This window comes from Micromesistius poutassou (assembly GCF_964030765.1).
Source record: "Micromesistius poutassou genome assembly, contig: SCAFFOLD_5622, whole genome shotgun sequence".
In the NCBI taxonomy this organism is placed as follows: domain Eukaryota; kingdom Metazoa; phylum Chordata; class Actinopteri; order Gadiformes; family Gadidae; genus Micromesistius; species Micromesistius poutassou.
This window is the reverse complement of record NW_028176860.1, coordinates 17-15,164: the sequence shown is the minus strand read 5'-3', so window position 1 is coordinate 15,164 and position 15,148 is coordinate 17. Positions and strand designations below refer to the sequence as shown.

The 15,148-nt window shown below is 45.6% G+C and overlaps 1 protein-coding gene across 1 annotated transcript; it reads right to left on the bottom strand.

Moving 5' to 3' along the window:
* Nucleotides 1–664: 664 nt before the first annotated feature.
* Nucleotides 665–14,885, bottom strand: LOC311377515 (CUB and sushi domain-containing protein 2-like; the record flags this gene model as incomplete). Its single annotated transcript, XM_084491387.1, has 7 exons — nucleotides 665–760; nucleotides 4,434–4,547; nucleotides 6,549–6,665; nucleotides 7,833–8,027; nucleotides 11,854–12,041; nucleotides 12,485–12,623; nucleotides 14,694–14,885. Coding segments are annotated over 7 exons (1,041 nt in total), but the record flags the coding sequence as incomplete, so codon positions are not given.
* Between the last annotated feature and the right edge of the window lie 263 nt (nucleotides 14,886–15,148).

Below are 15,148 nucleotides of genomic sequence, written 5' to 3'. Positions count from 1 at the left end.
GTGGCGCTGGTCCTCGGTACAGCTGGGACGGGGCAAATAAAGGACACACGTGCTCTGATCTCATCCTTAACACCTTGTTTCAATGGTCTCCGACCAACTGGAACGGGACCCCAAAGCTCACTACTTAGTTAGTGGGGTGATGAGGGAGAAGATGGTGCTGGTGGTGATGGTGGAGGTGTCAAGGTGACGGTGGTGGGGGAGTGGTGGACGTGTAGGAGATATTGATGGTGGTGGTGGTGGTGGGGGAGTGGTGGAGGAGAGATTGATGGTGTCGGTGGTATAGTGCTGGGTTGGCGGTGGTGGAGGAGGTTGTGGGAGTGGTTGTGGTGTTGATGATAGTGGGGTAGTGGTGGAGGTGTAGCAGACATTGATGTTGGTGGTGGTGGTGTCGGTGGTATAGTGCTGGGTTGGTGGTGGGGGTGGTGGTGGAGGAGGTTGTCGGATAAGATATGTTGTCGATGATGGTGGTGGGGTAGCGGTCAAGGTGTAGGAGATATTGATGGTGGTGATGGTGTCGGTGGTATAGTTTATGGTGGTGCTGGTAGAGATAGCGCTGGAGGTGATGCTGGTGGTATGATGAAAGTTTTTGGAGATGATGTGGGTGAATATGTTGATGGTGGTGGTGTTAGATGTTGTGATGGTGGAGGAGAGAATGGTGACTTACCCTGGTAGACCAGGTGGAATCCCTTGGAGCTGGCCTGGCCCTTGGAGGTGAAACGGATCAGGATCTGGTTGGTTGTCGCCAACGGCAACGACTCACCTTGGGGTCAAAGATATTACACTTTCATTGTAAATTCCCCAGTCCAGGTCAAGCCAGGTCATCTATGGTCATCTATTGATTAGTTGACCAGACTGACACAATTATATAACTTGCCAACATTGTGTCCATCGTCTAAGAGTATTTTAAATTCCATAACCATAAAGTTTGTAGGAAAGTGCCAACAGCTTATTCTCGAAAATCCCAATGACACTGCTTTGTTTCATTTAATATCCACTTAAACCAGAGCCCAGTTATACAGTTGTAATAAACTGTACACTATAACCATAAAGTCCTCATTTACTTATTGATTTGCATCTCCCTTGCCTACATCTTGACTGATGCCGAAGGGCACCCTATGCTATCCATCTCTCTCATTCTCCCTCTCTCACGTCACGTACACAGACACAAACACACACACACACACACACACACACACACACACGCACACACATTCAGATGACTAGAAACATGAGAAAACACACAGGCACACAGTGAGCTGCTCTCACAACGTGTGGCTGACTGACTCTCAGCAGTCTGCTCATTACTCTGTGTCTGCTCGCTGTCACCCTGCAGAGAGAGCCAGGCGGGCTTAACCCAACACACTGTGTGTGTGCTACTGGGAGTGCTTGTGTGTGCTTTTGTGTGTGTGTGTGTGTGTGTGCATGTGTGATTTTAGGTGTTACGTGTTGATGATGCTAAGTAAGTAGTATATATGTATATACATATGGTGTGTATTTGTGTCTGTCTGTATGTGCATGCCCAAGTTGCATGTGTGTTTGTATGTTTTTGTGTGTCTTGTGTTTGTCTGTATATGCAGAAGTACGTGTGTGTGTGTGTGTGTGTGTGTGTGTGTGTGTGTGTGTGTGTGTGTGTGTGTGTGTGCGTGCGTGTGTGTGCGTGTCCGTCTGTGGCTAACCCCTCGAGCGTTGTGTCCTGAGATGACTCACGCTGTGCAGTTGCTTAACACTGTCATCACCACGGTTACCAGAAATTTTACCGCAGGGCCCATGGGCATGCTGGGTAGTTTATTGGAATGCAGGCCTCACTGTCGTGTGACACCTCGCTGACAATGTTTCATAATGGAGCTGTTCATATGGACACATTCAATAACGTCTGCCAGCACATTATCCATCAGCCCCCTTGGACACCCTCCAAGTGAAAGGCAGTGATTCATTTCTTACAAGGACCCATGCCGTGTGGTTATCTGTTCTATTTGGTTTTTCTGTGTTGGGGTAACGTGATATTCACTTCCATTTAATGCATGCGGGTAACAGTATGGTACCCATTAGTTTGACACAGAGATAAAGTGTGTGTTGCTGTTGCTCATGGGCACTACGGAGCCGTTGGGGAACCGTCGACAACAGCTGGACGATAGGTGAACAGCAGCAACAGGGAGTGGAACTTTCAACAAAACAAGGCCATTTTAGCCTCATGGCCGGAAGGTAATGGCTTCTGGAATAAAGCCCTGTGATGCCATTAGAAGAGCCGGTCGGGTTGAAATGAGGATGGAATACAAAAATTGAATTTGCAATCGCATCTCAAATGAGGGCCAATTACGTAACAACATGTCTTGTTTGAAGTCATCTATTGTCGCCCGAAAAAGAAAGCTTTCAGATAAGCCGACTTGATTGCTCAATTTATTTATTTTATCTTCTCTACCGTGTCACTCGGCACGCCGGATTTATGGCCCTCGCTACCTTTTGTCGTCTGTTTGTCCATTCCCCTCTCCCTCCCTTTCATTTCCTTTAACTTCGGCACTGGTTATCGCTGCGCCATTGATTGATTTGACAATCATTGCATGGCGATTTGTTTCACAAGACAATCAGTCAGTCAGTCAGACATTTACACACAAATCGCCAAACACTTTCATTGAGACCAGGCCGCCTCATAAGATGGGGGCTTTTTTTTCTCCAACGTTGGTGTAATCACAGCCAACTGCCTCTTGGCTAAGCACACAGATGCAACAAAAACAAAATCACACACCTGGGCATTTGCCACCTAAAGTAAATATCCCTGGCTGCCCCCGTACACAGTGTGATGTAAACACAGGGCACACATTTAAAGTGTGTTTGTGTGCGAATGCCCTTTTTTCCTCCTATCTGTTTGTTTAGCACTATTGTCGGCAGCCCGCGTGCGGCGTGTGGGTTTAGCTCTGTATTCCGTGGTTTAATATCGGAATGGGCACTCGGGGCTTCGCTGTTAATATAGCTCAAGTTTATTGATCCACATATTCTATGTGTTTATGTGTTTTTTAAGGGCTGCCGTGGCTATGATCCAAAGTTAGATTTTTTTGTAGTGTTTTTTGGAGCCAAACAAGACGGTAGAGAAAAGACGCCGCTTTCTGAAAGTCACACACTTTCATGTTCTCGCCTCACTCGTAAACTTTGGGTCGCATTGTATTTCTGCCATGAGATGAATCAGCCACGGCTCACAGAGAACAGCGTCTGGAGAGAAAAGGGCATTGTGTGTGATCCACACTTTATTCCGACCGTTCTCTTCTCTAATTGTGGCGTTCTGCTTTGGCCCACTTCACGTTATTACCTTTTCAAATGTGTTCATGTGCTTTTAACTTATTATAAATGTATAAATATGTAGATATATAGATATATGCATAGGTATATGTTTGTGTGTGTGTGTGTGTGTGTGTGTGTGTGTGTTCACATGCTCTTAACATCCTAGCGTGTGTGTGCATGCGCGTGTGCGTGCATCCGTGCGTGTGAGTGTGTCTATTTGTACACACGTGGGTTTGGGTGTGCCTGTAAGCACACTGGCGTGTGTGTGTGGGTCCTGCTACGAACCCGGATGCCTCTTTAGTGCGGGCTGTCTCCGTTGAGTTGTGTTGTGTTTACGGCTGTCGGGGGTCCAACTAAGGCCCCCTCGGTGGATCGGGGCCTGTGTCAGCGGATTGGCGGGCGGTGTGCTGCTATCTCAATGGGGGGGGGGGGGGGGGGCTTGAGTAACATTTTAATCACACGCCAGTCCACTGACCCCGGCTTGTTTAGCGTGGTTTAATGGCCCCTCGGTCACTGGTTATTGTTTTTCGGTGCACGCTGTGTGTGCACGAGGGTTGTTGCCGCACACCTCTGCCGTTTAATTAATGTAGACATATTCACTTGGGTGGGGCGTTTTATGACACCCGTGCACTTGATTACTTACTGCTGGGAGTGTGTGTGTGTGTGTGTGCTTTCTGGTGTTTATGTGATAGGTGCATTTGTGGCGTGGCGCATTTGTGTGTGTCTGTGTGTGTGTCGCGTGTGTGGGTCTGCACTTCTGCAGGTGTCAGTGAATATGGGAGCATGCATGCATACGTACGTACGTATGTACGTACGTACGTGTGTGCGTGTGTGTGTGTGGCTCTGCATTGGTATATGCAGGCACCTGATTGTGTGAGTTTGTGGATGTGTGAATTCATGGATTTATATTTGTGTGTTAGTGTGTACATTTTGTGTTTGTGTGTGTCTGTGTGTGTGTGTGTGTGTGTGTGTGTGTGTGTGTGTGTGTGTGTGTGTGTGTGTGTCTTTGCTTGTGTGTGGGGGTTATCAACTAGCAAATCTTTTTTGTCATTTTTATATATATATATATATATTTTTTTTTTTTTTACGTTTTTACGTTATAACCCCGGTGTGCATGTGCGTCTGCACATGTTTGCGTGCACGTGTGTGTGTGTGTGTACCTGTGTGAGCTCCGGACAGGGAGCTGAGGACCCGTGAGATCTGCGTGGGGCCGTCGTAGACCTCCACCACGTCGTTGAGAGCCGTCTGGAAGTAGGTGAACTGGCTGAACACCACTGCAAACAGAAGGCAAAACAACAGGGAAACACAGAGGCATTCATAATAACCCCACAGAGCAGGCATGGACACAACACAATCACTGACATCAGCCATCTCCAGATTCCCAACATGCTACCCACCATTGTAATCAAGGAGATATACACTCCTCCCTAATCAAACACAGAAAATGACTGCCTGCTGTATTGACTGTATGATTTGTTAATGATTTGTTCAAGCAGTACACTACACCAAATACACATCATAAAATAAAATCAGTTAGGCACTAGGAATATCAGAGCGGCATATCATGACTAGGAGCCAAGAAGCCCACATTTAGCATTGTGTGTAGATCAATACAGCTAGGTCAGCTTGGGGGATTGCCATTGGCATGAAAGGACTGTCAATCAACAGTCTGTTGGATAGTAGTAGAAAATAAGGCAGAGGCTATGCATTATAGACCATGCTATGCATTATAGACCAATGCAATATGTTGTTTAAGTCCCTCCTTCAACTCCTACTTCTACCGGGTTGTGCCCGCTCTATTCAACATGTGTCTGGTTTAGCGTGGATCACATCTTAAAGTTAATTTGAAAGGGAGAAAGGAAGAGAGAAAGACGGGGGAGCGAGGTAACCATCCCTACGCCAACTGACATTCACATAACAGGCAGCACGACTGGGACGTATCACCCTAATATCACCCCATGCTCCACACAATGTCGCCCTGCAAATCCCCTATCATCCTCCCTCTGTGGCTCCAACTCCATCCCTCTCGCCCTTGACCTTGGACTGTAGCCACCATCTATCTTCCTCTCTCCATCTCCCAATCTCTCCATCTCTCCCTTAAACGTTCTCTCCATCTCTCTATCTCCCTCTCTCTCTCTTTCTCTCTCACACACAAAAACACTAAAAACCAGCCAACACTACAGGTCTACTGGCGGGCCGATACGGAACGAAGTTGGTTTTTTTTCAACAAAGAACTGAACACACAGTCTTTAAGACAAGCGTGTCTTCTGGGCTGTGGATGAACACAGCCAGTGGCTTTCAGATACTGATATCCCTGGGACAACGCCAGCGCTCGGAACGGTGGCCAACATCAGGGACGGTAGTGAAACAGGGGATTATTGGTGGAAAGTTTGTGGAAGTAAGTCTAGCCTGTGCCGTGTGCGTTCCCAGCGTTTGCCTGTGTTTCTTACGTTTTTTTTTTTTTTTTTTGTAATCCAAATATTATCCAACCTCGGAAGATCAGAGAAGATGTTGCGTGGGAAGCAAGCCGTGACCTTTAAGATTGAAATGCCAAAAAAGTAGCCTGAAACTCTACTGCTTCCAGGCACCAATTACTTTCAGCCTTGTGTCTGTGTGTGTGTGTGTGTGTGTGTGTGTGTGTGTGTGTTTTTGTGCATGTGTGTGTGTGTGTGTGTGTTTGTGTATTTTCACATGTGTGGGTGTGTGTGAAGGTAAACTACTTCACAAACTAGTGAATGTGTGTCCGTCTGTGACCTTGTGTGTCTGTGTGTGTCTATCTTTGTGGTGTCTGTGTCAATTAGATCAGTCATATTAGTTCATCTTCCTCGTGGGTGACAGAGCCCTGGGTTGTCCGCCTGGTGAAGACATGTGGGCGAGCTTCAACTGAAAATTAGTTCTTTCTCTTGCGTTCTACCCACCTGTAGGACGGAGCGATCAGGTCACAAAAAAAATAGTTCCCTGGACGTGTGCTACTTTCAAGTGTGTGAAAAGAGCCTTCATTTCGCCTTTCACAAGTTCTTAGAATTTTTTATTTTTTTTGGAGGACACTTGAAGCTACTGCACTAGGACACAGTTGGCCCATTGAGCTCATTCGACTCCATTTTCGGCACCTCGAAATACAAACTCTATTCATAATACAGCATTTTTTCGGAATCTTGAGTCTCTTGATTTGGCAAAAAAATTGAATTCATTCTATCTATAAAAAGCCTTGATGCACATTTGTTCCTCGTTGTGCACTCAGTTCTTTTGTTGATTTGTACGCCGTTCTTGCTTACCGTAGTCCTTGGGCACAATAACAGAGTAGAGGCAAGTCCGTGCACTGCTGTAGTTGCCAGGGTAACCGGGAGACAGGACTACACCTTCCAAACCCGAATACTGGCCACCGCAAGGAGCTGGAGAGAAGCACAGAGGGAATTTATATATTAAAAAATATATATATATATATGTATATACGCTAGATAGATCGATTTCAAGAGAGAGCAAGGCAGAGAGAGGAATGGCTCGATATATGTATATATACATATACAGAGGATAGATGGATATATATATATATATATATATATATATATATATGTAGAATGATAGAGCATGATTTATATAAACAATACATACAGAATATATATATATAGATAGATAAAGAAAGAGAGAGAGAAAGATGGAGCGAGAGAGGCTGACAGACAGAGAGACATATAGATGAATAGATAGGCAAACATAGGCCAACAGACGGACAGACAGAACTACAATAGAAGATGTGATGAAACCAGAGAGGGTGAGATTCCAATTGTTTTCCATCTTTCTCCTCCCCTCGCCCCACCCCCCCACTCCATCACCAATGTTCCACTGCTGCTAAATTACTTTTCTTGTCTGATTGGGGACTCAGCTCCAAGGTGTCCCTGGTGTTTGCCACAGTGAGATTGCAATGTTTTCCAAGTGTCCCTCTGGGTTAGGCCTGAGGAGTCGAGGCCCAAATATCTGTGCTCTCTCCCTCACTACTGTATGAACTCCTGAAGGTTTGGCGATGCACTGGTGTCAAGTTGTGTGTGTGTGTGTGTGTGTGTGTGTGTGTGTGTCAGTGTGTGTGTCTATACGAATACCGCCATCAACATCAAAGCTGAAAGGTGTGTGTGTGTGTGTGTGTGTGTGTGTGTGTGTGTGTCGGGTGAATGATTGTTGACAGTGCTTTATCACAGCAGAGGCCGTCAAGGTGATAATAATATGACCAAATGTGATGCACCATTGGTGCACATGTGTCTCTGCTCACATGCAGTGGAATAAGACCGCGGGGGGAGGACGGGGAAGCAGATAATGTATAATTCATAAAAATATACTTAATTTAAATGACAAAATAAGTAGGAGTGGCACTTTTTCTTTTGTCACTGGAAAATGACCAGTGACATAATAATTGACCAGTTTGGGCCTTTTTTAGTTTGGGGGGGGGCGAGCCTCATGCGTGGACACACACCCTGCTCGCCTGTGCACACACCCACACCCCCCCCCCAACACCGGAGATTGAGTCTGCCCGTGGTTCTGACGGCCGTCTCCAGATGTCAGTTATTTACCGATGCAGATGGGCCTGGGCTTGTTCCAGCTGGGCTTGCCATCCCTCCCCATGATGCACGTGAGGGTGGGGTCCCCCTCCAGGGTGTAGCCGCCGTCGCACTGGTAGGTGACCGTGGAGCCCAGCTTGAGGTCGGTTCCCACGCGCGTCCCGTTCCGCACTGCTCCCGGCTCGAAGCACGACTCTCTGGGGTTCTCTGCAGTGGGGGGTGGGGGGGGGGGGGGGGACAGCAGGGAGGGAGAGAGACAGACAAAAGGCCACAGTGGTTATTCATTTGTTGAAATGTTTTTTTTTTTCTTTTCTTTTCCTTTTTCAGTTTAGTCTAACAGGGCCAGTGCTCGTTGATTCCTATCTCAGTAAATATGCTAGTGTTAGCCGACCAGATAATTTCCAGCTGTTGCCCCTGGGCAGTTATTTTAATGTCTTCTATTAAAAGTCTTCTATTATTACCGTAGTTCATTTGATTTTGTACTTGTTGAGCATTGCAGCTATTTCACTTTTTGAATAAATGTACTTACTTAAGAAAATAAACATATCAAATTTATTACATGCTGTCATGAATATTTTCCTCATTGGGTATTCTTTTTTTTCCCCCATCCATTCATTTTTATTTTCTTAGATACATATTTTTATTGTTTATTTATTTCCTCCATTCTTTCCATCATTGATTCTTTCTATCTTTGTTTGCATACTTCTCCCTCAGTTTCTCTTTCTTTTACTTTTCCACACTCCTAGTAACCCTGTGAACCCCATGGCTGTCTGTGGCCCCGTGGGCATCTGCTTGCAGCAAGCAAGGTCTGCTGACTGCACACATCCGTCCCTCACACTGCACCTTGCTGTGTGCTTGGCTGGAGAAGACCATGCACATCAACTGTCTCTTACTCTCATGCAAACCTGTGTGTGTGTGTGTGTGTGTGTGTGTGTGTGTGCGCACAAACACAGATGTGCAAGTGCATATGGGTACACATGTACACACGCATACTCATACACAAGCACAAATAAACATAGGAAGTAGGAAGTATCCACATGCACGTAAACATGCACGTAAACACACACACACACACACACACATGGCACATCCTTCCTCAGCCTTGATGTCTTACACACACACACACACACACACACACACACACACACACACACACACACACACACACACAAAAACAAGTGCATGCACAAATACACATGCACTTCTCCTAACCCCAGATCTATCACCAGCCCTGATGTGGACAGGTAGATGTCATGCTCTATTTTCCACTGACCATCTGTAGAATTCACCTGTCATTTAAGCAGACTTCACCAAATGACACACAACATGAACACAGCGAGCCTGCCCCTACCAATCGAGCTCAACTGCAAAGACTGCAAAAATTACAAACAAAACACCACCTCGGTCGAAAACCAACTTAGCTGGAATATTATGTCCTGATGAAAACCACAGACAAGAAGATGGTCCTTTCCCTTAATTGTTCATTTCTGTAGATTAGCCGATGATTGCTAAGGCAGATGTGAGAAAATGCAGCTTTCAGATACAGAACGATAAGCAATTAAAGACAAGGTCCAACACTTCCTGGAGATGGTCCTAGCCAGTTCCTGTTAGCCAATTTTGTCTATGTTTAGAGCTGGAATTGGTAACTTAATTAAGCAGTGCTTTTTCAGCCCCCTTTCTGAATCACGTAGTTAGCAGAATTCACAAAACACTTTCAAGTGAAAGATTACTAGAGCCCCTTGGGACTCAAGTGATTGTTCAATGTGTGAACTGTTTGTCACATCACTGTGCTGCTAATGGAATACATTTCCCAAACAATCTGCTCTGAACATTCTAAAGAGAGTCACGTTATGTCCAAAGAGAGAGGCAATGGAAAGAAAATGAGAGAGAGAGAGAGAGAAAGACCGAAACAGTGCAAGGGCAAGAATGAGAGAGAGAGAGAGAGAGAGAGAGAGAGAGAGAGTGAGAGCAAGAGCAAGAGCGAGAGAGATGGAGAAGCAGGACCTTGGGGCAGTTTCCCCTAATGTGATTTCTCATGGCAGCCCTGGCCAGATATGAGTCGGGAGGGGGCAGGCCATCAGCTAGCGTGATGCCAGACCAAACCGACCAAAACCTGTGGCCAAACACCTTCCTTGCCGTGCTGTTTGTCTGCAACAGAGTAGGTAATTGATGTATTATTTGGTTACGGTTCATTAGTGTGAAGAATGGAAAGCAGAGAGGGGGCGGGGGGAATTTGTGGAGCCCCACACTGCGTCCATCTGCTCCCGCATATTGACTCTACCGTCTTGACACTCTGGCGGCGCACCGCATTAAACAGAGTCGGTACTGAGTTAAGAGGTAGCCACTGTATAAAATGTGTTGCTCAAAAGCGCACCATTTGCACCCCATTTGCATCCGACTTGGGAACAGACTGCCTGGCTGTGTAATGCAGAGAATGTCGACTTCTGATCCGTTATAGCCCTCCTGCCCCCCCCCTCGCCTAACCTCGCCCCGTATATGCCACACACAGGGCCAATAAACAGGGTGAGTGGAACCAGAAGGGATCAATCAGTCAATACATTGACTGATCGGTTACGCGCGTGATCTCTTAGAATTTGCTTGAATTGAGGTGGTGAGATTAAGCCGCTGTTCTTTGGCGTGTAAGCCCTCAACCGAGCTACCCCTCTCATCTAAAAGCACGTTCATTGTCAGGGAATCTCTGTAATGTTAGCGTCTGAGGTGTTAGCGCTCCGCGAAAAAACAAAACACAAACGTTTCCAAACCTCCCCCTAGAGGAAATCATTTAGCATGAAAAATAAAACGCAGACAGGCCAGATCAGCAACGATGTCTGTGTGCCAACCCGGGAGTCTCACTTCTGAGCGCAAGCTGTGATCGTTTCACACCCTGCCTGTGTGTAGCCCTGGCTGTACCTTTCATGACGGCAAATAAATTCAAAAGGGCCCCCGATAAAAAACGAGTAGTGGTTAGCTAGCTGCGGCGCGAGGCTACACAAAGGGGGGGCGCCCTCATTTACGAGGAGCTATAAGTGCGGCGGCGAGGCATCGATCAAACGCCTTACGTTTAGTTGCAATTACTTATTTATTCTTGTGCTGGCTGCTAGCAACAATAGGTTGCTTAATACCCCGAAATGGAAGTAGAAAATTGTTGAGGTGGGGGGAGGGACACCTGCTGTGTTCCAATATCCATACTTCTATGAGTACACTTAAACGTAGTACACTATCCGCACTGACTAAGTGCGCTGATTTTCAGACGTCAGTGTCGTTCCAAATTGAATACTCTACGCGGTGCACTAACCAGAAATTACGATCGTGACGGCCGCTGTGTCTCCTCCCCCACAATAAACATCCCGCTTTGAACGGTGAACTCTTTACACATAGTAGCTATAATAAGCTATAAAAGCTATAAAAGCTACATTAATGCAGGCAATGTGAAAAATGTGCTGATCAGCCCGGGGCCGCCTTTTCCGCTATGTAGCTAAGATGGCTGCCGTTGAGTACGAAAAGTGTGCATCGATCCACACTTCGCGGTTTGACCGTTTTGAGTACACCATCCGGGTCCTTTCAGTACACTTATTTTCGCTGGGATTTGAATTGGAACGCCCTATGTACTCAAAACTAAGTATAGTGAGTGCGAAGTATGGATATTGGAACACAGCAACCGTGTTCTTTCCATCGCTGGGCTAACTCTGGGCAACACTTACTGTATCTCCCTCGCTTTGGACCGAAAACAAACAGATGGTTTGAAAAAAGAGAGGTAGAACAAACTGTGTAGAAGGTTGATAGCCACGACAGAATCATCCATTCTCATTTTGCTGTAGGGAGCTCTTGATTAACTTTTGAATTAGGATTGCTTTCAGCCAAATCATAAACAGAGAATAGACAGCTAATAAAACTGCACAAATGATCAATCCACCCGAGTTCTGTAAAATCAATATCTCTTTCGAGTACGACTGACAGCGAGTGCAAGGGCGAGATAGAGAAAGCCGTTATTGCAAAAATGCACACCACTCCTCCCAACCATAAGAGGGCGCACCTGTGTACTGCAACACAAATCCATTGCTGCTGAGGGAAGCGTCGCTGCGGAAGGCCAGGAAGAGCGTGTTGGAGCTGCTCTCGATGCGGTCGGGTACATCAATGCCGTAAAAGCTTCCCAGCAGGGGGCTCAGGGAGTCTGGCCCGTCGTAAATGTGCAGGAAGTCATAGCTGGGCTCCAAGCTGAACCTGGAACAACAAGGGGTTGTTAAGGCAGCCTGAGATGAACAGTAAAGTTGATGATTGAGAAACTTGTTAACGGCAATGTCTGCACTTGATTTGAGAATGAGAAAAATTATGTTGTGTGGACTTTTGGGTTTAGTTCTTAGGAGTTCAACCAAACTAAAGTGCAGAGTAGTGTAGCGGACAGTTTTTGACTCTGAGCATAACCCAAGGTTATGAGTTTGGATATCAGCAGAATACCTATAGGCATTCCTGAGCAAATTCCAACTCCTGCCAGCTCTTTAATAATGTTACCTTCCATCTAAAAGATCCCCAGGCACTTTGGAGAAGAGCGTTGGTTAGCAGTAAACGTTGTAAACTAACAACAATAACAGGAGATGGGGCTTTTTGTGTTTAAGGGCTAGAATTTGAATGGCTGTATGTAATGCGTGGTTCAGGGTTGAGCTTACTGATTAAAGTTGAGAGCGATGACGTAGTCCTGGGTGACGGACACGGTCCAGTCACACTCTCTGCCGTGCGGGTAGGGCTCTGGGTACTCCGGGGACAGGATCAAACCACCAGGGCCGGTCAGGTTCCCCCCACATGGAGCTACGAGATAAGATATGAGGTACCTCAATGAAAGCTGCATTTACAGTCAATACAGACTTGTGTAACTTTCACAGTTTAGTGTCAATCCGAAGGAACAAAATTAAATTGATTGTTGTAGTTTTGATATGATTGGCCATGATTTTGGCCAATCATCATGAATCATTTTTGCACTTTTTTATTCTTGAACCATATATGATGTCCTAAATCAACCCAATATTGCTGGTATGCATTTCTGAAAAAGTAGGTGAATTTAGCAAAATAATGTTAAAGAAAAAGATAAAAGTGATTAAAGGCTTTAACTTAAGTACCATTACCCATGCTTGAAGATCCCCCAAAAAATTCTGAAATAAAATGATAATCTGTGCTCATTAGATCTCTTTGCGGCCAGACAGAGATGTGTGAACTGGCAATGAAGGAGTTGTCAACTGCAACTGTCAACTTGTCTTATCATTAGTAGCTCATGTGTTGGGTGATGTTCAGTTATTAAAATCTGGGATATGTCATATTAAGACAAAATCAGGTCCAACTGGCAACTCACAGCACAGCTGGCTGGAGTTTGCTTTTCAAGGGGAACGTCACGCTTGCTATTTTATACTACAAGATTACTGCTTCAAACGCATGTTGCGTTGTGTCACATCAACTCCATTTCGGTGGAAGAATCGCAGAAAGTTGGACCATTGACATAATTTGTCAGAGATTTGTGTTATCATTGGTTTATAATACGCGTATGATGCAATACTCTCTTGTGGCTCCTCTTTAAAGTCTGATAAATAAAAAAATAATGACAGCAGTAAAGGACAACGACATTCAGCAGTTACTCAGAAGCCTTCATAAAGAGTTCCCTCTTGTTGACACTGCGATGTCCATCGTGACCAGACACACAGCACCATAGTCTGTTTTGGTTCAAAGCAAAAATAAATAGCTATTAAACTTACTAAAGAAACCCAGATTAAAGAAGGCAGCTCATTACATAGTCATAATTACAACGGTTAATTACTTCCCCCTTAGCTGAGGTTTAGTTTCTTTCATATTCCTACATTATGAAGGGGGAAGGGGAGACAAGTAGTGTTTTTTTTATTGTATATTCCGAGTATCGGAATATCGGATCTCTCCGTCTCCCTCCCAGCAAAGGTTGAGATGATGGCACGTTTATTGAATTTGCCGCTTTAAGGCCTTGCTTCATAGCAACCATGTTTCCGGCCGTTCTCATCGCACGACAGACCTCCCGGAACGGGGTACCCCATACGGGCCGTTATAGGTGGGAAGAAAGACTTCAGTTCCATGGGTTTTGTGGCGAGAGGCAAGAGAGAGCAAGGGACCACCAGTAGAGGGATATCCGTTTTCCTTGCACAAGTTTTCTATAATCGCTATGTCAAATTCTTTGTCAAAACTCAAATATTTTTTCCCCTCCTCGTTGATGTTATTCTCGTTATGTTCTTCTTTCATCGCGGCACGGTGAACAGGCGTACACAGCTCACAGGAAGTAAGAGAATGGAAATTGCATTGTGGTTGACCGGGATAACGCTCCAATCCATGAACCTCTCTCAGCCTCGCTTCATATCGACGGTGGGGGGGACTGAAAAGAACATCCAAAAGGCAAGACCGAGGAGACGGGATACACGTGTGTAAGAATAGCTTCCCGGATGTTTATCAGTTATATTATCAGTTCAATCACATTCCTTCCTTTACTGCCTGACATATTCGTCACACACACAAGGAGACTTCCTATCACGAGTGATGCAGGATCTCGTTATCACTATGGGATTCAAACAAATCTTCCCAGGGTTGGCTCTCCCCAATTTCGGCAGCCAAACATGTAAGGATTATTAAGTACGATGCATCAAACGTACCTGCTACTTAATGACATGTGTCCTAATGCACTAGTAATAATCATAATAATTCAATGCATTATTATTGAACTTTTCAAGCACTTTCACATGCAAGTTTTTGTTGGAATAATCACACTTCATCCGCTACCGTTGGCAAGAAACTTGGGATACCATGATCGACTTTGTCACTAAAGCAAAGTAATACTCCACCAAACTAGGAACGTTGCTTTAGTTTGGTCACCTGTGCAGGTGGGCGGGTCAGGCTGCCAGAAGAAGCGGCTGTTGATCTCGGTGCAGGTTATTTTGCTGGCCCCCTGCAGGACGTAGCCGGGGTCACACTGGAATACCACGTGGTCCCCGGGCTCCCTGCTGTCCCCGCCGCGCGTCCCGTTGGTGGGCATGCCCGGGTCGTTGCACGAGGTCGCCGTGGAGACTGGGAAGGAAGGAAACAAACATTTTTGTCATTTGTATTAAAAATAAATCAGATCTTTAATATGTTACTTTTTTTTTTTGTTTGCCTAGTTGTATGTATTGGATGGATTCCACCAAAAAAATCAAAAATCAAATGTGCATGAACTGTCTATACACACACACACACACACACACACACACACACACACACACACACACACACACACACACACACACACACACACACACACACACACACACACACACACACACACACACACACAC